The sequence below is a fragment of the Mirounga angustirostris genome, unplaced genomic scaffold (genome assembly GCF_029215605.1).
Source record: "Mirounga angustirostris isolate CCGP_5_RB_7025 unplaced genomic scaffold, mMirAng1.0.hap1 SCAF_3, whole genome shotgun sequence".
NCBI lineage: Eukaryota > Metazoa > Chordata > Mammalia > Carnivora > Phocidae > Mirounga > Mirounga angustirostris.
This window is the reverse complement of record NW_026991711.1, coordinates 115,520,397-115,543,385: the sequence shown is the minus strand read 5'-3', so window position 1 is coordinate 115,543,385 and position 22,989 is coordinate 115,520,397. Positions and strand designations below refer to the sequence as shown.

General features: G+C 43.8%; 1 protein-coding gene and 1 pseudogene across 3 annotated transcripts in view; one reads left to right on the top strand and one right to left on the bottom strand.

The window, feature by feature from the left end:
* The window catches only part of KIF5C (kinesin family member 5C), a 174,805-nt gene that overhangs the window by 95,881 nt on the left and 55,935 nt on the right, over positions 1–22,989 (bottom strand). For all 3 annotated transcript variants that reach the window (XM_064586514.1, XM_045868902.3, XM_064586513.1), the window contains exon 2: positions 4,945–5,035. In XM_064586514.1, coding sequence (XP_064442584.1) covers positions 4,945–5,035 — 91 coding nt within the window. The remainder of the gene's footprint in view (positions 1–4,944; positions 5,036–22,989) is intronic.
* On the top strand, positions 10,068–10,517 carry LOC123838403 (large ribosomal subunit protein eL36-like; annotated as a pseudogene).

Sequence of the window (22,989 nt, the reverse complement as noted above, 5' to 3'; positions counted from 1 at the left end):
CCAACCTCCCTAAGCAGAATGCACCATCGTACTAACTCCCTAGTTAGCTGCTGCTCCCCAAACTCCTGCAGGGTAAGGCCTGGGACACACCCAGGGAAACAAGAGCTCATGGAGAGCACCACTTGTTTTGGAGCAGGGGGCTAAGGAACACGTGAGACTCTACTTGGAGAATCCTTGACTTTTGCTGCTATTTCAACACGGGGTGCAATTACTTTTTTTTTTTTAAGGAAAAGAGAGCACAAAAAACCCCATCAGAACAAACTCTGCTTGGTCTTTAAAGTACTATTTACAATCATGTTACAATTAATTCATTGTTGGAGAACCTATCTCTAGTGTTCAAGGTTGAACAGAGCCGATGCCCTCTATCAACTCAAGTGTGAATTAAATGGTAATTTTAAAAAGAAAAGAAAAAGCTCTTCGAACCCAGCGTTCTCGATTTTCTTCCAAACTCCAGGTTGTGGGGGTCGGTGTGCTTAACCACGTCTATGTTTGATTCTCAGGGGGGAGGAGAGGCAGGAGGGGAAGTGAGCACACACAGTGCATTTGGGTTGGAGCGCTGGCATGGAGGAGGCCGGAGCGCCCGTCAAGGAAAGCAGGATGGGAGAGCGCCACGCTGAGCCACACCCCACCCCCACCCGACCCTAATAGAAACAGCCCACAAAAAGGCACTTTCATCCCATTGAATGACAGTTCCTGGGCCCAAGGAAAGCATTTGTTTCAGAGCCTCTCCCGTAGCAGAATGACCATGTCTATGCGCCAGCCGCAGAGCCAGGAACCAGCTCGGCCAGACAGAACCTTGCTTTGTGACAGGCTCTGGCGTGATGTGATCTCAGCTCACGCCACACAGCCAGCAGCACCCACAAAGACAGCACATGTCCGTCCAGCAACCAGCAAACCCAAAGAGAGATTCCACTGCAGGTAGGAAGAGGAGGGTGAAGAAGAGTGGGATACTTGAGAACACTTCTCGCCTCTTGCCAGTTTTCCATCCTAGGTTTTGCTAGTTCTGAGTCCAGATCTTGCTAGAGCGGAAGAGTTAGTTTCACTGTTGGGTAAGACCTTGGGGAGGATGTAATCGTAGGAGTTCCTGAGAAGGCTGTCATGGCCTCCTACCAACTCCCCAGGTGAAATGGTGGCCTGTCAGTGGCAATAGTGACTGATGAGTCATCCCTGCTTTGGAGTCCTAAGGCTCTGGCTGGCCAACCAAACTATTCAAGTAGACATACACCCCAGGCAGACCTACTGCACACTAGGGGCAAACCGGAACGGCGGGCCGGCCAGTCTGACGGGGAGGGCTCTGCTGCGTCTTCAGAATGGAAAGGCATCTCACTGTTGGAAGACAGGCAGGGCCACCCCAAAGCTCTGGGACCGCAATCTCTATTCTCTCCCCTCTCCCCTTTTCCCACGGCCATTCCTATCCCTGTCTTTTTGCAATGCTTGGTTAATAGTACATATGGCCTGATAGAAAAGTAACAACTCATAAATTGTTACTAAATGCTCATTATGAGCTCACCAGAAAAGCCCGGAAAGGATAGTGCAGAAAAATTCAAGGAAGACAGGCAAACTCAGGCTCAAATTCCAGCCTCACCACCCCCTAACTGACCTGGCCAAGTTCTTTGACCTCGAAGTCCTCCTTAGTACAACAGGAACAATAATGCTCACACCTCATAAAATGGTTGAGACTTAAAAAATACAATAACATATGTGAAGTGCATAGACGGTGCCTGACGGTTAACAGTAGCCAAATATATATATACATTTCTTCTTAAGAGTCACATACCACATAATAAAGTAGATCTTAGAGTATTCTGAGCTTAAAACTTGTCAATGAGTCCACATTGCCTGAAGGATAAAGCCCATCCATTTCCACCAAACTCTGATCCAGCCTATCTTTTAAGTCCCAGCCCCCAGGTACCTTGCAACACTCTAAATTGCCCAAACATGCCATATAATCTGTGTCCTTATGCTTCTGCTGTTCCTTGTGCTTGTACACCCTGCTGCATTCTATAGTCTTCAGGACCTATCCTTTCCAAGAAGCCTTCCTTAATTCTCCAATCCTCATCCCCACTCACCAAAATCAGTCCCAAGTGACTTTCTTCTGTGATCCCACAGCACTTTACACACGGCCACCTTAAAGCATGTACTACCCATAGGTATGATAACCACGGATGCATCTGTCTGTTTCCCTATACGTGAAGTTTTTTGCAGACAGTCTTATATATCTTGGTGACTCTAGTCCGTAACAGTGCTTACATCACACAGTAAATACTTAATATCCTTGCATAAAGGAATGGGTAAAATAAACAACCAAATGAATGAAGCCTAAACAAATGAGATCTAGAAAACAAGGAACCACCTTCTCTAGCCCTGCACAGTCCACATCTAGTTAAGTTAAAAGGCAAATGCCCAGAGTGACTTCTGTAGACTAGGACATAGTTCCCCATACTTCCAACAACAGCAAGCAGTAACCATGGTTTTTAATTCTTAGCGCGTCCACAGAAACCCTCCTATTTACCATGCTGAGAGGCACAAATCCTATAAGCTCTTCTGGAAGAAACGGAGAATTCTACATACTCTTTCAGACAACATTTGGAAAACACACACGAGACAGAGATGGGAGTGTGGGAGGTACCAGAATTCTACAATCAAATGTTTGAAATATGTTTTGAAAAACCCAGTGAAGTTGAAGGGAATGAAAAAAACCAAGAGAGAATAAAGCCATCCAGTTAAAAGGGATCTTCCTGATCTCAAAAACATTAAGGGTTCAGATAGCCTTGAAAGAAAATCTCACCAGTCCACCACATTACCATGAACCGTGGGAGCTGCGGTGACCTTCAGAAGTTATCTGATTGAATTCCTAGCCTCTAGAAAAAGAGGCCCCACAGCACCACCTTCCTTTCCTGATTTAAATAGGGCTTGTCATGGCAAAAGAAACCTCAGTTGTACCTAGTGACAATTCCAAGGAGTTCTTTCTTAAATATCTGTGTTTTACCTTGCTGATGCAGAAATAACACGGCCACTTCCCCTCATGCTAGCCTCAGTGGATATTAAAAAAAGTTAAATTAGGCCTTCGTCATCCCCTAATAATTTCCTTTCAAGGAAGAAGAAAGAACTCTTTATTGTTACAAAATGAGTATGCTCACATTACATTTATAGTGTCTGAAAAATATCAGTTTATCGTATCATGTCAGAGTCTAACGTTACCCTAAATGGTTTTCTTTGTGGCTCACCATATATTGGGCCTCAAGTTATCCAGTTAGGTCACATCTTCACAAGAACTTTCCAAGGACTGCCTATTTCTGACATTTCATACTACAGAAAAACCAAACACTGAAAGAGACCCAACTTCTCCAGTAATGAAGACTGAAAGATTATGATTGTTTGTTAATCACAGGATTTTTTAAAACTGGAGTGCATCCATCTCTAATTACATCAACTTAGAGATGTATTTAAATGGACCTCATGCGTAGCACAGCACGTGGTAAATACTATTTGGTTCTGATAATGGAAGGGGAGAGAAAAAGAGGGAAATTATGGCTCACATGTGATTAATCTTACTTTAATAAAAATAAGGACGAGTCTGCTAATGGAAAGGAAGGAGGGCTGCCTAGGAGCAAACCAGAACAACACACTCCAGAGAGAGAGAGAAAACATTTTTAGACAGGAAGAGATACAAAAGAATAGAAGTAGGGAGAAAACAAACATCACCACCAGATACAGGCCCACAGTATTAATTCAAGAAGAGCCCAAATTCAGGCATGTTTTTTCTCTTCAGTTTTCTGTAATGATCTTACTGTGAAGACCTTCAAAATTAATTGATGTCTGCAACCGGAATTTGAACAACCATACACCTCAGCGAGGAACATTACATACTGACTGAATCTCCCACGCAGGTGTCCAGGGTCAGAACTAATCTAACAGATGCACCCAGGGCTGGCTTTCATGAATTTCAAATAGTTAGGTTAGTCAGCTCGGCTTCCAAAAACAAGCACATCTTGCATGACGAGGTGCTTTTTGAACGCTGTTTTTGCTTTCTTGCTCTTTAAATCTACAGCTACCTATAAAGGTGGCAACATCAGGGCATTTGAGAGCACAACTGACATAGCATTCAGAGTTGAAGGTTAAGAGTCGAAGATGAAAAACCCAGGAGCAGGAGATGCCCCTCGGCTCTGGCCAGATGGCGAGCTCCCCCAAGGCAAGCTCCAGCCTGCCCCTGATTTGAAAGAGCAAGGTAGAGCAATGTGTAAATTGCTTCATCTCCCTGCTGTGATTTTGACACAAATCCTTCAGGGCCAAGGCCAGTCCCAGAGAAAAGAGCTGATCTCTAAGACAATTTTAGGCTTCAGGCTATCTATCTGGAGGAACAAATGTTGGTCTCTGGGTGGAAAGGTTGAAAGTGGGTTAGACGAAAGTATATTTAAGGAATGCTGAGTAGCAAGAACTGCTCAACAACCAACAAGGTGATGTGATTTTATGATTCTGCAGAAAATTCCTTGGTGCCCAAGAATTTTCCACGTGTGAGGCTTCTGCCTGAAGAGACAGATGAACAAAATAAATCAGCCAAAAATATACAACCGGAGCATCAGAAATACATATATTTTTGTCTCCTTCAAAGTAAAAAGGAGGCCTTATGCCTACGGCAGTATTTTAAAACCGTTACAGAAATAGTTGTGACCGTAGCTTCTAAGCTTCTAGGTGGCAGAATAACTCTGTCAAAAAGGTGGCAAAGGAAATAAAGAAATTTCCTTGGCGAGGAGGTATAGAGAGGTTCAAGAACTTGCCTGACATCATAGCAAATCAGGGCCAGAGTTCGGGCAATAAGTCAGTGTTTCCAATTAGCAGGCTTCTGCTTAGAGTCAAGGCACATTGATTCCTAGGCTGCAAATATCACTTAATGTTTTCAATTACTCTGAAAGGCCCAGGAGGAAATAAAGAAATAGCACTTACCTTTGACAATTTGCTTTGCACACGCATTGTAAACCTGCTCTTGGGTCGTGCTGGGAGGCAGCACTCTATCGAAGACATATGGCTTCCCTTGCTAAAAAACACGAAAGGAAAGGGCAGAGAAAACACATTAGAAGTTTAGGTATAAAAAGCACTAATAGTAGTTAGACCACAGGCACTAAATCACAAACCCCATCCTTGAAGGCAGTTCCATACCAAGACTAGGGAATTATTACAGTGCGAACACACATGTACGATGGGCATATATGTTTTGCATGTTGAGAATCTCAGAAAGCAAAAAAAAGGTTTGTTTTGTTTTTACTTGAAACACTTTTTCTGATGAAAAGTAGGTTGCGGCTTCATCCATTCATTTATTTTTTGAGAGCTTCTTCTGAACCAGAGACTAGACTAGAGGCTAAACAAATCAGAAAACAGTCCGGCCTATAAAGCATTCACTCAAGTGTGGCAGAAAGCTACTAAACAAGAAAGCAAACACCCGGGGAACTACAAAAATGCCTAGGTATAAAATAATGAGACAGAGGGGATGATGGAGAGAGCAAAACAGGCCTCCCTGAGGAAATGCCAGTTAAGTGGATCTTTAAAAGATCAGAAAGACTGAGGCAAGTGAAGAGCCATGGAAGAACATAGAAGACAGCGCAGAGGGTAGAGCACACAGGAAGGGGTCTGGAGTGTTTAAGGAACTAGAGGGTGGCACAAAAGGAGGTGAGAAAGGAAATCAGGAGCCACTTAATGCAAGGCACTGTTAGCCAAGAAAATGTGCTTGGATTTTATTCAATGGGAAGATGCCATGATCAAATTTAAGAAGCTGCTCTTCATAGCAAGATATTACTGCTTTGAATCCTAGTATTGTCTTCATATGTATAAGTGATGCCTTAACTGGATGGAGGCCTCCAAGTCACAGAGGGCTCTTCTAAAGAATAAATCAAGTGATTGCCCCATGTGTAGGATCTTAGGGTTTGGTCTGACACTGGGCCATGTGCTATTCAAGGAAGTAACTGTCAGAAGGGAAGGGAAGAAGCTCTGCCCTGGTCTATATGAGCCCTGACCCCCAACCACTCAACGTTCACCAAGGAGCTATTGGGCATTTACGTGCCAGGCACAGTCCTGAGGACCATGGAAGGTGGTGGCTGAGACAGACACAGCCTCTTCCAAAGGAGAACCCGCCCCACCAACAGTGCCTTCTTCCCACCATCACCACCCAGACAAGGGGTGGCCCTCCCCCTGCCCTTTCCCACAGCCCGATCCACCCAAGCAGCCCTTCATCTTCGTTTTCCCCTAGTGGTTAGAGGGGATGGCAGGAGAGGAAAGAGGAGAGCCCAGAGTCTCCTTCACCCCCATCCTGCACCTCCTACATGTGGCTTGGACACCAGGACCCTTTACCCCAGGACAGTCCTGCCAATGCCTCAAAAAGATAACTGCTCATGAGGGGCCCAAGGACAAGGCTTGTTACATCCTATAACTTTCACGCAAAAGTACCCAGCTGTCAGACTGGCGTGGCGTTGTACTCATTCATGACTCTGGGTAGTGCTGCACATAGGTAAGGTCCTATGCTTCAGGTGTTATGTTTGAGCTTTTAGTCTTTGAAAATGGGATTGAGCCAACCAGGTAAATGAGCTACTTCCACAGTTTGGTCTTAGAAGAAATGGAGAATTTTGAGGTACCATAAAAAAACTTTTTAAGTAGGCTCTACACCCAGCATGGAGCCCAACATGGGGCTTGAACTCACGGCCCCAAGATCAAGACCTCAGTCAAAATCAAGAGTTGGATGCTTAACTGACTGAGCCACCCAGGCGCCCCAAGATTTTATTTCTATACAAAGCAGCAGAGTCAGTCATTTTGTTAAACTTATGGAAAGGGGTTATTTTCTGCTGTTTTGTTCCCAGCAGTCTCATTCAATTAGTGAACCAAGTATTTGGTTGAATAACCAAGAGAACATTTCTCACCACTATCTATTGCCAACTATCAGCCCACTACACTCTTATTAGCTTTATCTATTCATAAAATTAACTAAATGTCAATAAGGTAAAAGGTTAGAATAAACATTTACAGAGTTTGCATAAGTATTTGTCATCCATTGAACCTTCTTAAAAGAAACTGTAGCTTTGCTTAATTTCAAACAAATCCATTATTTCTCCAAACTTGATAAGAATCACCAAAATAAACCATCTTATTTCCAGAACAATCATGCTTTGGGTTTTGGAGAACATGCACCTAACTACAGCAGGAAAAATGGCCTATTATAGTAAATTGTACAAAAAAACAGAGGACTCCCCAACTTTGCCCTTCAACCTAAATTGTTTGTTGGAGTACATTATAGGTTCACTTGAAGAGAGGCAGAAAGCAAGAAATCTCTACTACTCATTTAAATAATATCATTTATCAAGTGACAAACAGATAAAACAATTTTCCATAAGCTGAAGTTAACTCCCAAACAGAAACTGCCTTCAAGAAAAGATAAAATTTAGAAAATGATTTGTTTTGAAACTTCTCATCAGGACTGGACTATAAGCAAGTTAAAAAAGTGTTTTTGTCTTTTCATACACTGAGTTGGCTATATAGGCTTTTATTTTAAGTGAACCTTCGACTCTTGAAATTAAAATTGAGAATTAAAATTTAGTTACAGATTATTTTCCAAGAACTGATTTGTGGCCTAGCCATGCGAGCTATATATACAACGGCCATTTAACGACAACAACAGCAAATTACTCTTTGCTACTTTGGTAATGGTATGAAGATCTCACAAACCCTAAGAGACTTCGGCAAACCCCCCTCCCCTGGCCCCCAGGAGACAAGAGTCTCCCTGTTTCTGATCCCACTGTGGCTGAGGGTTTCTGTGGACAAGCACTGGGCCCAGCATGCTCTAGCTGTCATTAAATGTGCAGCTACAGAATACATCCTTCAGCTAACATTTTAATACGGGTGCAGGGTGCTAACACTTGAAACTGAATGATGAGGGCACCAATTACTCCTGGAGACACTTCACTTTCCAGGCACCTATTCAACACATGGTTCTCTGATCTCTCTGGCTCCTCTCTGTCAGAGTCCTTTGCTGGCGTCTCTTTCCGACTTCTAAACGACGGTGTATCCCAGACTCAGACACCTCAGCCTCCTCTCTGTCTACATTCTTGACCTTCACATAATTTAAATGAACATTTCAGACTTCAAATCTCATCCAAGCTCCAGATTCAGATACTCAATCACCCGCTGGACATTGCCACTTGGATTCCATTAGCCATCTAAAACTTAACTGACCAAAAATGAATCATCCAGTGCTCCATATCTGAGTAAGAGACTAAAATCATCAGGTATGTCCCATAAATTCCACATCCCAAATATATCCCAAATTGAACGTTTCTCATCATCTGTATCACACAACCTTAGCCCACACCACCATTGTTTCTCATCTGGACAACAGCTATGGTCTCTTCACTGGTCTCCTTGACACCATTCTTGCTCCTAACAATCCAGTTTCCACTTAGCAGCCAGAGTGAGCTTTCTAGAACTATAAATCAAATGATATCAAATCCTCCCTTAAAAACCTCCACTGGCTTCTGTTAGACTAGACCCTCTTCACCCCCACCTCCCTGCATTCTCCTCTGCCTCACTACAATGTAGCCCACTGGACTCCTTTATTCCTCAGCTTATTCCTCAGTGTATTTCATGGTTTGGGGCCTTTGCTCTTCACTTCCTTCCCCTTCAAATTCTCTCACTGCAGATCTTCATTTGGTTCACCAGACATCTTCATTTGGCTCTTTATCACCCTTTAGATGTCAACTCCAATTTCTCCTCCTTTGAGGGCTTCCATGCTCCTAACTAAAGCAGCCCCACCCCCATCCTGGCATCACTCTCTATCACATTACCCTATTCGGTTTGCTCCATAGCAATTCGTGTGTGATGTATTCTCAACCAATCGAATAGACCACTACAATTAAAGCATTTATGCAGCTAAGACAGAAGCCATATGAATCCCAAGAGCTCACTGCATGGAGGCAAACCTGCTGCAATTTATGAAAGGAATCTGGATGGGACACGCACACTCCATATACATTACAACTGGAAACAAAATAGCCCAGCTTTGCCACAAAAGCCTCCACAGAGAGCAGCAGATTACAAAGGAGCAGTCTAACTAAATAATTTACCAGGATCACAGGCAAAAAAATAACAGCAGATGTTTCTTACATTTTTATAGTTAAAATTAAAAAAAAAAAAATTCAAACCACTTCCTATCAAGTTGTTGAGAGCAAAGTGTCCATGAACCATACAGCCTGCCTCTTAATTCATCTGACCTGACCCATTACCCAACAACCGTTCCCCAGCCTGGAAAGAATATTACTCTGGGAGATGGAGGAAAGCAAAAGACCCACTTCAACATTTAGAAGATGGGCACCAGGAGGAATGTTAAGGAAACTGAAATTAATTACCCAAGAAGAGGTCATGGAGAAGTAATCTAATAATAATCTCTAAGACCAACCAAGGGCTGGGACCAAAGGTGCCCAATTATTTGAATGATTTTTCTCTATCGTTACTAAGAAAGAAAGACACAGGGGTAAAAAACAAAAAACAAAAACCTTAAATTTCCACAGCAAGATTTAAACTTGCTCTGTGGAATTATCTTTAGACACTGAGGAGTATTAGGAAGAGGAACAGATTTCTGAGAACAATCATTCAGTCTCTGTGCCAGGTGTCCTGAAAGTACAAAAGATGACAAATTCTTTCAGCCTCTCCTGGCCACCTTCTCAGTGCCATCTACCCACATTGTCACCAACCACTACCCACACCGTCACCAACCATGATGATCCAAACCCTTTTCTGTTTTATCTCATTTCATTTTCACAGTAGCTCCATGAGGTACATGTCACTATTCCCACGCCACAGACTGGAAAACTGAGGCCCTTTGGGGAAATAACTTGAAGTCTCTGATTTCAAGTGTTCTTCCTTTACACCAGGCTGTTTCCCTAAGCAGCTTATGATTTACTGGAAAAGTAGGAGACACACCAACAGCAGATGCTTAGGACTAATATGATAGATTGAAGCGAAGTGATTCATGAGGTGACAAGAGTCAGAGACCCCTACTATAGCCTACAGTAGTCGAGGAAGTGTTGACCATGAAGGTGGGACTGACATGGAACCACCGAGGAAAGCAGGGCATAAGATCAGAGAAGGGCAAGACTGGCAAGAAAACTAGTGAGCACGCACGTGGCAACAGAAGAAATTAAAAACAGGAGCCCATGAGAAACAGCAGTCAGGGCTCTGTGCCACCCTACAGCTGTGGGTCTCAACAAGGGTCACAAGGTGACCACGAATGTGAACAAGCCAAGGCACAGCCACAGGGGCCTCACCAAGCACACAAAATTCATGCGAGACACGATCCGAGAGGTGTGCAGCTTCGCCCAATGCAAGCGGTGGGCCATGGCGCTACTTGAGGTCTCCAAGGACAAGCACGCCCTCAAGTTCATCAAGAAAAGGATGGGGACACACATTTGTGCCAAGACGAAGAGAGACGAGCTGGGCAACGTCTTGTAGCCATGAGGAAAGCGGCAGCCAAGAAGGGCTGAACCCCTCCCCTCTGTATGTAATAAGCCTTTCGTGGAAGTTGGGGCTTTTGTGCTGGTCTTGGGAAAGAGGGAGACCCCCTCCTGCCAACATCCTTCCTGAGGCACAGTGGTGAGGGGCATGGTGGTGCACACAGAGACGCAAGCAACCAAGCAGTACTGGACATGGTTTTCAATCATAATTAAATAGTTCATATATGCGAGGAAAAAACAAAACAGGCAAAGGACAAACAGGGCCTAGGAAAAGGCATGAGTGAGCATGTGTGAGACTTGGCTATGAAAAGTTGGAAGTTATTAAGAAAAATTCTAGAATTTTTCAGAGCCTAGAAGTCCTTCAAGGTCAGCCCAACCCAACATCGTGTTTTACAAATAAACTTGAGGTCAGGAGAGGGTAGATGGCTTGCAGAAAGTCACCCAGCCAATTAGGTAGGTAGCAGATCTGTGCCCCGAATCCAGACCTCCTGGCTCCCTATCTAGTGTTCTAAAAGTTCTGACTTTAGAATCAGTTGCTCTCCCTGAACATCAAAGAAACAACATGCATGAGCCTCTGGTCTTTGTTTTTCCTGCTTTCCTCCCAATCAATTCTAATTTCCAAGCACACAGTTGATTAGTTTGTTGAACAAAGTGTCATTGCTGTGAGAACCAGAGCAGTAAAGCAAGGGAACGAGAATCACGGCCTCTTGGAGTTAATATGGACCCTACAAGTCAGCCCTTCCAGCCTCCTCTCGATGCGCAACTCCCATCTCCACAAGCCCTCACCAGCGACGATGAGCTCTCGAAACTCAACTGGCTCCAATTGTTGGAATGCTGTGTCCTTATATTGATTTAAATCTGCCTCCCTGAAGCATTAGACCTGGCACCGTCCTCCAGAACAAGACAGACCAATGCCCAAGAGACCTGCCTGCGTCAACATCATAGCTTTGTTTCATTTTGGGAGCTGTGTTCATTGTCTAAATCTTTTTTCTCTCATCTCAGAGAGAAAGAGAAAGACAGATGTGCTTCCTTCCTAAAAGTTGCGCGCATTTGTCCTGACTTGAAGGATTCCAAAGGTATCCAAGGTTAAGACATCACTAAAACATTGTATTAGTTTGCACAAGGAGAAATTAAATAAACTCACGGACTCTGAAGGGCTTTGGTAACAACCTGAAAGAATGTTTCCAAAACATTAACGAAAAAGCAGCAAGTCCTTGGGTTAATGTTGATACTCATTTTTTATCAACACAAATATCATGCCAAAACAAGTTTTGTTTTATTATATTGAAATGTAATTCACATACCATAAAATTCACCCCTTTAATAAAAGGGCACATTCTGTGGTTGCTGGAATCTTCACAAGATTGGACAACCATCACCACTATCTAATTTCAGAACATGTTCATCACCCCAAAAAGAAACTCTGTACCCCTTAGCAGTCACTCCCCATCTTCCGAATCTACTTTGTCTTTATAGCTTTGCCTGTTTTAGACATTTCATATAAATAGAAGCATATAACATGTGGCTTTTGTGACTAACATTTTCTTTCACTTAGTATGTTTTTAAGGTTCATCCATATTGTGGCTTTCACTTTCATGACTGAATAATATTCCATTGCACAGATTAACCACATTTTATGTATCCATTCATCAGCAGGATGGACATTTGGGTTGTTTCCGCTTTTTGCAAATTATGAATGCTGCTATGAACATTCATATACAAGTTTTTATGTGGACATCTGTTCTCATTTCTCCTTTCATTTCATATACCCAGGAGTGGAATTTCTGGGTCATGTAGTAACTCTACAGAAATTAACTTTTTGAAGAACTGACTGTTTTCCAAAGCAGCTGCACCGTTTTACATTCCCACCAGCACTGTACGAGAGTTCCAATTTCTCCACATCCTTGTTACTGTCTTCTTTATTATAACCATCCTAGTGAGTATGAAGTGGCATTTCTTTGTGATGTTGATTTTTATCTCAGGAGAAGTTGGTTTTGTTTGTTTGTTTGTTTTGTGAGAGAGAGAGTGGGGGATGGAAGGAGGGAAGAGGGAGAGAGAGAATCTTAAGCAGGCTCCATGCCCAGCGCTAAGCCTGACTCAGGGCTGGATCCCACAACCCTGAGATCATGACCTGAGCCAAAATCAAGAGTCGGACGCTTACCGACTGAGCCACCCAGGCGCCCCTCATGAGTTTTTATAATTGACACTTAACACATCATAAAATTTATTTCAACATATATCATGGATACAGAGATGTTTCTAGGCATTGTAAGACACCTTTGTACTGCTGTCTTAACATGTACAAAGTGGTCCAGAGGAGGGAATAATCTCATGGAAACGATAAATTATACATACCCATGTGCTTTAGGAAAGAGAACGGTGGACTAGAAGGAAAGGACGTATAAAGGGATTTATGATAGGGTTTCTGTGCTCCGCACTCCAGTAGCTAATACTGAGTATTGTCCAGGAAGGCAGCATACCAACATATGGTGTAAATGAATTCACATAAACATGGGTGTACTACTGGGTATTTACCCCAAAGATACAAAAGTAGGGATCCGAAGGGGTACGTGCACCCCGATGTTTATAGCAGCAATGTCCACAATAGCCAAACTGTGGAAAGAGCCAAGATGTCCATCGACAGATGAATGGATAAAGAAGATGTGGTATATATATACAATGGAATATTATGCAGCCATCAAAAGGAATGAGATCTTGCCATTTGCAACGACGTGGATGGAACTGGAGGGTATTATGTTGAGTGAAATAAGTCAAACAGAGAAAGACATGTATCATATGATCTCACTGATATGAGGAATTCTTAATCGCAGGAAACAAACTGAGGGTTGCTGGAGTGGGGGGTGGGGTGGGAGGGATGGGGTGACTGAGTGATAGACACTGGGGAGGGTATGTGCTCTGGTAAGTGCTGTGAATTGTGCAAGACTGTTGAATCTCAGATCTGTACCTCTGAAACAAATAATGCAATATATGTTAAGAAAAAAAAAAAGAAGAAGAAGAAGAAGGTAGCGGGAGGGGAAGAATGAAGCGGGGGAAATCGGAGGGGTAGACGAACCATGAGAGACGATGGACTCTGAAAAACAAACAGGGTTCTAGAGGGGAGGGGGGTGGGAGGATGGGTTAGCCTGGTGGTGGGTATTGAGGAGGGCACATTCTGCATGGAGCACTGGGTGTTAGGCACAAACAATGAATCATGGAACACTTCATCTAAAACTAATGATGTAATGTATGGGGATTACCATAAGAATAAAAAAAAAAAAAAAAAAAAAAAAACAAACCCATGGGTGTAACTCCCACCTCTCTGAGGCTCAGTTTCCTCATCTGTAAAATGGAGCCAATAAGATCCACAATTCAGTATTGTGAAAATTAGATATGTTCAGGCAAAAAAGGGATCTACTATAGTGCCCAGCATTCTAGAAGATGCTTAAGTCATGGTCAGTGTTATTCTGTAATAAAAAGTTTAGACCAATTTATACCAGGTTTACACCAAAATCAGCAAGCAGTGACCCCTTAAAGGAAAGGATACTAATAAGTGACAATCCCTCACAATGTGCCAGCTCAGAGACTTGGCATCCTGAAGCCCGTACAACACCCTAATGCCAAATCACACCTCAAGCATCTCCAGGCCCCTAGGTCTGCAACTCATAAGCTCAGCTCCATGAGGCCTTTAATTCCTGAGGGTCCTAGCAAAACTAACTGTTCCAAGGTTATCTTCTGTACTCTAAAAATAAATAAAAATTTAATGTGCAGCCATAAATACTGTTTAGGAAAGGTGAGGAGCTATGTCTTGTGCAGATACTCACTGACTCACCAACTCTGCTATTACAGCTTTGGAGCCTTCCAGAAACTGCTGTGGTAACACCAACTGTAAACATGAAGCAGATATCCTCTCAATCTTCACCATTTCCATGCAGGCTGGCCTGACCTCCAGCACCTGCATGCATCTCTTTGCCGGAGGGCTTCTCTGGCTGCGAGAGCCCTGTCACCTGATGCAGGCCAGAAGGACAGACATCCCAGGTGGGGGATGAGAATGGCCAGCAACAAGTAAAGTTTCTGAGACACTGAAGAAGGAGGCTGTAGCAGCCTCATGCAATGACTGATCAGAGTGGGGGTAAAAACTCTAGCTCCCTTTGAGGCATGTATTCCAAACTGGTTCCAGAGCTCCCCGTTGGGCTGCAACCCGGTTGCCCATGGTGGTAACTTTCATGAAGACACACGCTATATTGGTTTCCTGTACTTCCCTGCCTCATTTCTCCACTCTTCTTCAGTGTTTCTTGGATTCATCTCCCCGAGAAACCTGCACTTGAATCCTTGTCTCAGTGCCTGCTTCTGGCGAAGCCCAAAGTAAGACAAAATCCTAGACATTTTGCTCTTTCATTCAGTAGTTCCTTAGGGAGTCTGGATGTGTTGAATCACTGTCAAATACGGAGCCATCACACTTGGTTGATATCCAGACAAGGGGGTGAATGGAAATTGAAATCCTTGTTAAAAGTCCACAAGCTGGGGGTCTAGGACACTGATGTGGAAAAAAGAGTGCCTTTTTCTCCATAAAAGCGTGCTGATCACTTGCCAAGTCTTGGGCCCATGGGGCCACTTCTGCCCAGATGATTACCAATTTCCGATTTACACAAAGGAGCACTACAGGCTCATGAAGGCCCTGGCCGAGCAGAGTGCCTTGTACATAATGGTACCGAGTAGGTGCTCAGTCAAAGTCTGCTGCTGCTGATGATGATGAAGGCCTGCCAGATGAGCACCAAGGAGGTTAGGGTGGCAAGACACCATGAAACAGTGCTGGGGGCTGGGGGGAGAGGAAACCATTATTCACTGTATTTCTTCAGTGTCTCAGAAACTTTACTTGTTGCTGACCATTCTCATCTCCCACCTCCAAGATTTCAGCAGTCATGGCATTGCACGGTGTCTTTCTGTGTCCCTTCACTCCTTTTTACCCCACCACCCACCTTCCCATTTATCTGAGGCTGGGCTGCAAATTCCCAAAGCAGAAAAAAACTCCACTATGCACAACCCATAGCTGGCAGTGACCATCCGTTTTTTCCCAACACTCTTCTATCTTGTCCCGTGTCCGTGAATCTGCCAATGTACAGATGTAGTCTCACGATGAAGACCTCCACATTCTCCTCCCCGCTCTGCTGCCTGCCCCCACCTCTGCCGGGATGACTCTGTGACTGAGGATATAAACCCTAAGCCAGCGCCAGCCCCAGACATTCCCATCCCCCTCCCCACACTGGCTCTGTGCCCCAAGGAAGGCAGCTGGTGCCAGTTCTGGCCAAAGCCAAGGCTGCTCCCAGGGGAGGCTATAATGAAACCGACGAAGCAACGACTGGCTTCTACTGAGTTGCCATGGTGATGCCAACCACGTCTCAAGAATGAACAAAGGCAACACAAGAGAATGAATCTTGTAAGCCTTCTTCCTGCAGGAAACCAGGCTAAAATTCTTTCTCTTCTGCCAAATGTCCCGCTGCGTGGACACACAAGCACCATCAGGACCACAGACAGCCATGAAAAAAACACTCTGGGAAAGCGAACTGCCCAAGTGATAATGAAGAAATTCAGAATTATTGCCTGGCTAACAGGCAAAATGAAGACAGAAGTGTTACTTCTGTTCAAGAAATCAATGGAATCTGTGTTGCAAAAATAAGGTGCTTATTTATAGGTGATTTTCATGTCATATCAAAATATAATGACCTCCCCCACCCCACCCCCCAATCTTCTCCATTTAACTGCTCTTTGTCCTAATTTGCCAAGATGCAGGGATTAGTAGATTGAGTCAGGGGAACTGGTTCTAGTCCAGCACCTCGCCCCTCACATACTTTGTCACCTTAAACAATTTGTCTATTTTTCTGGGCCTCCTCCTCTCTATAAAGTGAAAGACTGGATCTTTCCGGCTCTAACGTGCAATAATAATGTTCTGAGATTTTCCCCGTAAGAACAGCTCCAGCCTTGACCACATATCAAACAAGAGAAGGTAAACTTTAAACTGGCGTGAGCTCGATGTTTTACATACTTAGGAGAAATGAGTAAAAATTGCTGCTGTAGTTTTTTCAGCAGATCTGGTTTTCTGCCAAGTCAAGTCTGAAAAAAAAATCAAACTTTCCTCACTAGAAAGAGAGTGTAAAGCCGTTCCATGGAAGGTAGAATGTAGGACTTAGTTTGCCAAGTGGAAGATAGCACAGAAAACTCCAAGCCCTCTTTCTGGGACGCATCGCCCTGGGGGCAGCTTCCTGGCACAGCCCTGTGTCATCCAGTCAAACTGTCATCCTACCAACCTCTCCCAGTTAGGCCGAGATGCACAGTGGCGTCTCCAGGATGGAAGCCACATGGCGGCATAGGCAAAGTGTCTTCCCTTTAGTTAAAACGTGAAATATAGAGCTTTTGCCCAGGCTTTCACTTGGCTAGGTATGGTGCATAAGAGGCTTCTGATAAACGTGCACTGCAAATATTTACTACAAATAGAACTAATATTCCATTAATTTTTTTCCATTCTTCAGAAACAGCTTATAGAATTCTAATTTTCCCATGTATTAGACCACAGTTCTGCTCTTATGGTATGTCCAGACCCCTTGTCTCCATTTGTACCTCATGATTTTACAGGCTGGGTGGGAAAATTAGCTTCCCTTTCTGGGAACGAAGAATCACTTCCCATGAGCATGTAGAAGGCAACAATTTGAGCTGACAGTAGGATCCAGAATTTCTGGTTCCCAGCCAAGCCTTCTACCCATAACACCATATTGCATCTTGTCATTGATCCTCCAAGAACATATTTTAACTCTCAACCATAGATTTTCTAAGAATTCCATGCATTTGGGTTTAAAATCTGATGCGGTATAACCCAGAGTGCAATGGTGTGCTTTTACTTATTACTAATAAAATAACTCCCATAAAACACAGGACAAAAAATGTTCCATAGAGTAGAATAATTACATTAGTGCAAACCAGCAGCAGTCATCAAGTTCAGCGCAAACCAGCAAGTCATCAAGTTCAGCATAGCTATGTCACGTTTGGTGTTCAAAGCGTCACCCCCATTGGATGAGACTACACCAGCACCATAAAAGGGCTACCGATACAAACCCTAAATAGGCCTTCACCAGCCAGCTAAGTCTAGGATGGCTAGGCTGGAACTCGGGATACACAGACGCAAGCATCCCAGTCCAATGGGCCTCTGTCCTCATCCAGGAGAACCAAATTTTGGTCCATAGAGGCAGAGGCAGATCACTCAACTGATAGATGAGGTACTTGGGGCACCAAAAAACAATTTTTATTAAGATTTGCTGTTGTTGAATTCAGCCACAATTGTGTAATCAGAAAATCTAGAAGAAGCTTTCTTAAGTGTAGCTGACATAGAAGCTTTGCATCTTTTAAAAGATTTTAAATTTTACTTGGAGGACCGGGCACCATATTTTTCAGTGCTTAAGGTACTAGAAGGGCTGGGTGGGCACAAACAAGGTAGGAGTGGATGAGCAAAATCTCTCCACACTTCTGCCTGCCCTGCCTGTCCTTCCTGACTTGAAGTTCCACCCTGTGAAACTTTAATGGCTAAGACAACAAAAGAGACTCTGGCTCTAGAAGGCTAACTGTCATCAGAAATAGCTCTTGTCTGTTGCCAGGAGCAGCACTTAGCTTATCAGATTCATTAGTTAATAGAGCCCAGATAAACCAGTTATTCATTTCAGTGAAGAGTGTGTGTGTGTGTGTGTGTGTGTGTGTGTGTGTGTGTGTGTGGTATGTGTATTGGAGGAGTTCCCTGGGCCAGCAGGGAAAATCAGGGTGGCAGGGAGATGGCAGCAAAGCCAAATGCCATCTCCTTCACATCCAGCCTAGGAGGGACCAGCAAAAAAACTGTTTAAACCGATTACTCCAAACAGCTATTGCTCAACTATCCAGGGTAATAACTGTTTAATAGACACCCACAACTCAGTTAGCTGAAGGGCTGCTTCCTGATACCTTCTCCCTTGAGAAGGGAACCCTGTGTTCATCAATTCTCACTCTGTTTCCTTTCAATATCTCCCTCTTTATAAGCATGTTTTAGGAAAAGGAAGGAGCCTGTGTTTTCTTCTTCTATGAATTTTTTCCTGTGTCCTCCCTCAGACTATTGCCCCTCTCTGCCTTCTTTGTCAAACTACCCGGAAGTCGGTCTTGTCCCTACTTCCTCACCCCTCCACCCCACATTCTGCCATTCAATTTTTGCCTCATTCAGCTGCTTTCTTAGAGGGCTCCACAGCCTCCTAATCATCAAATCTTAAGACCTTTGACAGCCCACAATGTCCTCAATATGTAAAAACCAGTTAGAGCTACACACCTGTGAAATTCTGATCTGCTGTCACCCCAGGCTGCACTCTGCTCAGCCTCTTCCCTCTTGACTCCTCTTCCTTCTCCTTTTTTTTTTTTTATTTATTTTTTATTTTTTTGTATTTATTTGTTTATTCTTATGTTAATCCCCATACATTACATCATTAGTTTTAGATGAAGTGTTCCATGATTCATTGTTTGTGCATAACACCCAGTGCTCCATGCAGAATGTGCCCTCCTCAATACCCACCACCGGGCTAACCCATCCTCCCACCCCCCTCCCCTCTAGAACCCTGTTTGTTTTTCAGAGTCCATCGTCTCTCATGGTTCGTCTACCCCTCCGATTTCGCCCGCTTCATTCTTCCCCTCCCGCTACCTCCTCCTTCTTCTTTTTTTTTTTCTTAACATATATTGCATTATTTGTTTCAGAGGTACAGATCTGAGATTCAACAGTCTTGCACAATTCACAGCGCTTACCAGAGCACATACCCTCCCCAGTGTCTATCACTCAGTCACCCCATCCCTCCCACCCCGCCCCCCACTCCAGCAACCCTCAGTTTGTTTCCTACAATTAAGAATTCCTCATATCAGTGAGATCATATGATACATGTCTTTCTCTGTTTGACTTATTTCACTCAACATAATACCCTCCAGTTCCATCCACGTCGTTGCAAATGGCAAGATCTCATTCCTTTTGATGGCTGCATAATATTCCATTGTATATACATACCACATCTTTATCCATTCATCTGTCGATGGACATCTTGGCTCTTTCCACAGTTTGGCTATTGTGGACATTGCTGCTATAAACATCGGGGTGCACATACCCCTTCAGATCCCTACTTTTGTATCTTTGGGGTAAATACCCAGTAGTGCAATTGCTGGATCATATGGTAGCTCTATTTTCAACTTTTTGAGGAACCTCCATACAGTTTTCCAGAGTGGCTGCACCAGCTTGCATTCCCACCAACAGTGTTCCTCCTTCTCCTTCTGACACTAGTTCTCCTTGCTGCCAACTCCAAATATAGAACAGACCCGCCCTCCCTCTTGTTGAGCCTCTTTTCTCCTCTGCAGCCTCCTCTTCTGTGCTCACCCCCATGGGAGAGCTCAAACACTCCTTTAGTTTCAGCCATAAGCTGTGTGCAGAAGATGCAAAGTCCATCTCTAACCCTGAGCCCCAAAACTGTCTGATTAAAACCTCCAACTGGAGGTCCCCACATACCTTAAACAACATATGTTGAAGAGGGAGCTCACTGCTTTCTTCCTCCTCTTCTTCCTCCTCCTCCTCTCCCAAACCATCCACCTCTGTCTACCACTGTCCCCAGTCATCTAGGCTGAAAAGCTCAAGCTACCTTGCCCACAGCTCTCCCTGACCACCATCACCCAGTCACTTCCAGAGTCGTGGTTCATTTATTTGGTCTATCTCTTGCCTGGCATCTCAACTACCCTTACTACTTTTCACCTAGACTTCTGCAAAAGCCTTGTAGGGGTCTGCTTATCTCTCCTACCTCTATTCTACATCCTTTGCCAAATCCATCTGGCTTTGACCCAATTCCTAAAGATGGCATTCAACCATTTGCTAAGATGCCCTACTGTACATATGCCCTGTAGATAGGTGCCTTCCACAGTGCGGGACCTACCAACCCCCTCCCCAGACGAATCCTTCCCTACCCAACACCCAAGCAATGTGCTTGCAGTGACTTCCATGCATCCACCTCACTGCTCTAACTATTCTAATGGAATGGCATATTGATACCTTCACCTTGTTATCTGTCAAAACACTACCTGGTCTTTAGGCCCCATGCCAAATGTTATCTCTCCCAAGATAAAGGCTCTTCTTGAGCCTCTCAAATAGATGTCATTTCTCTCTCTCTCCTTCTCTCAACTTCTGTGGCACTTTATACTCTTCCAGGAGGACTCTGACACAAACTACTCCATATTACAGTCATCTGGAAGCAGCATGTTATGGCAAGAAGTTAGGATCCAGGGTCAGAGATTGGGGCAGGAGAGGTATAATATATTCGAATGACTCTCCTGCCAGACCCTATGATTTTCCTGGGTCATCACACAGATTTCTCACAACTACTCTCTGACGTAACTACCACTCTTTGCATTTTACTAATGACAAGGTCAGGTTCAGAGAGGTCCCTGATGTGCAAAGGGTAATGAAGCCCATATTACATTTGCTTCATGTGGTGGAAGTGAGAACCAACTCATAGAAGGCATATACGGAGTGCATGTCTGGCTCAGTCGGTAGAGCATGCGACTCTTGATCTCCGGGTTCTGAGTTTGAGCCCCATGTAGGGTGTAGAGGTTACTTTAAAAAATAAACTAAAGTCTATAAAATGCTAATCTTTTAAAATAAAAAACATACAAAGATCACTTTACAAATTGCAAAGTACTATACATGGATTTGTTATTAACATTATAACTTAACTTACCCTTTTAGTTATTTAATTTTGAGTTATTTATTTATTTTTAGATATTCAGTTATTTATTTATTTAGGACATGTTTTCTATCTTATCCATATTTGGATTCCCTACAGCATTTATGACAATTATTAAAAATGCTTTAAAAAATAAAATAAAAATGATTAAACAGTTGTTTAATTAAAATGAATTCCTGATGCCATGACTTGAATTTAGAGTATTCTGAAAATTTCCACTGCAAAATAAGAGTTCCCATTTATTGAGGAGGTAAGTGCTTGTGCCAGGCATGGAATACCTCTAATCTCCACAGCAATGCTGAAAGGCTTGTGTTATTGTCCCTGGTTTATATATGGGGAAGTAAGGAAATAGGATAGCAAGTGACAGTCATACAGCTAACAAGCAACACAGGCAGGAGGATCTGATCTCAAAGCTCATGATTTCCTGCCATCCCACACTCCGGACCACCGAGGTCCAATTCGCCCAGATGCCCTCGCGATCCAAAAGGGTTTCTGCATCAGTGGTGATTCCTGTCCCTTACGAGCCCAGAAACATCACTTTCTTTCTTATACATGTGAGCACTGAGAGCTCCCCTCTCGGATTCCACTCAATATCACCACAACCTCTTAAACACTGGTATAACCAGCACTCTCCTCCACACAGCTGAACATATTTCATATATCCTTAAGGTTTTTGTTTTAATTCCAGTTAGTTAACACACAGTGTTCTATTAGTTTCAGGTGTGCAATATAGTGATTCAGCAATTCTGTGCATTACTCAGTGCTCATCGTGATAAGTGTACTCTTTATATTCTTACAGATTTAGGGTTTCTCTTTTCACTGCTTTATTCGGTGAATACTGATAGAACCCTTCATGTGCCAGGCATTCCTCCAGACACTGGGAACACAGCAGTGACGAGACGTGGGTTCCTGTTTCTGTGGAGCTTCCATTCTAACAGAGTGGGAGGAGACTGGCAATAAGCAACCAAATCATAACATAATTTCTGCTAGTGTTGTGATGTGATGGAAATGAAGAGGGTCAGGGAGGAGGGTTCTGAGCCCATAATATAAGAGCGCAGGCTTGGAGTTTTGCCAGCCACAGGAAGAGCAAGGGGCAGAGTGCTCCACGTAGAGGTGACATAAAAAGGGCTGCCTTGAGCTAGGAAAGTGTTGGAAAGTGGGCTGGTGTATCTGGACATCGCAAGGAGCAAGGTGCATGAGGTGATGGAGGAAGAGCCAGGCAGAGGCCTAGTGCTAGGAAGCCCTGTCATACATCCTGTAATACACTTTTAAGCAAAGGAATGGCCCAATGTGGCTTCTGTTTCTAAAGTATTACCCTAGCTGCTCTGCGAGGACTTGGTGTTTGGAGAGGGAATGGGAAGACAAACAGGGAGGCTACTTAGGAGGTCATTTAGGAGTCCAGAAAGACAAGTGGCAGCCCGGACTAAGGAACGGGCAATGCAGATGGAAAGAAGAGGGTGGATGTGAGGTAGAGTCAGGAGGTGGGCCCATGCCACAAATAGAGATGACAAAGAAGCACACGATGAAACCCCACAAATGTCCATGATACGCTGATCTCCATACCAGAGTCACATGCCACATATTGCTTACTGAAGTCAACCCAACAAGGCTGACCAAGCCAGAAAGACCTATTTATCTTTATTCTCAAAACACTCTTCAGAGATTGCCTCTTCTCCTCTGACCTCCGAGGTAAAGTATGCCAACTGTGGAGTTATCCGAGTAGTCCAGAAATC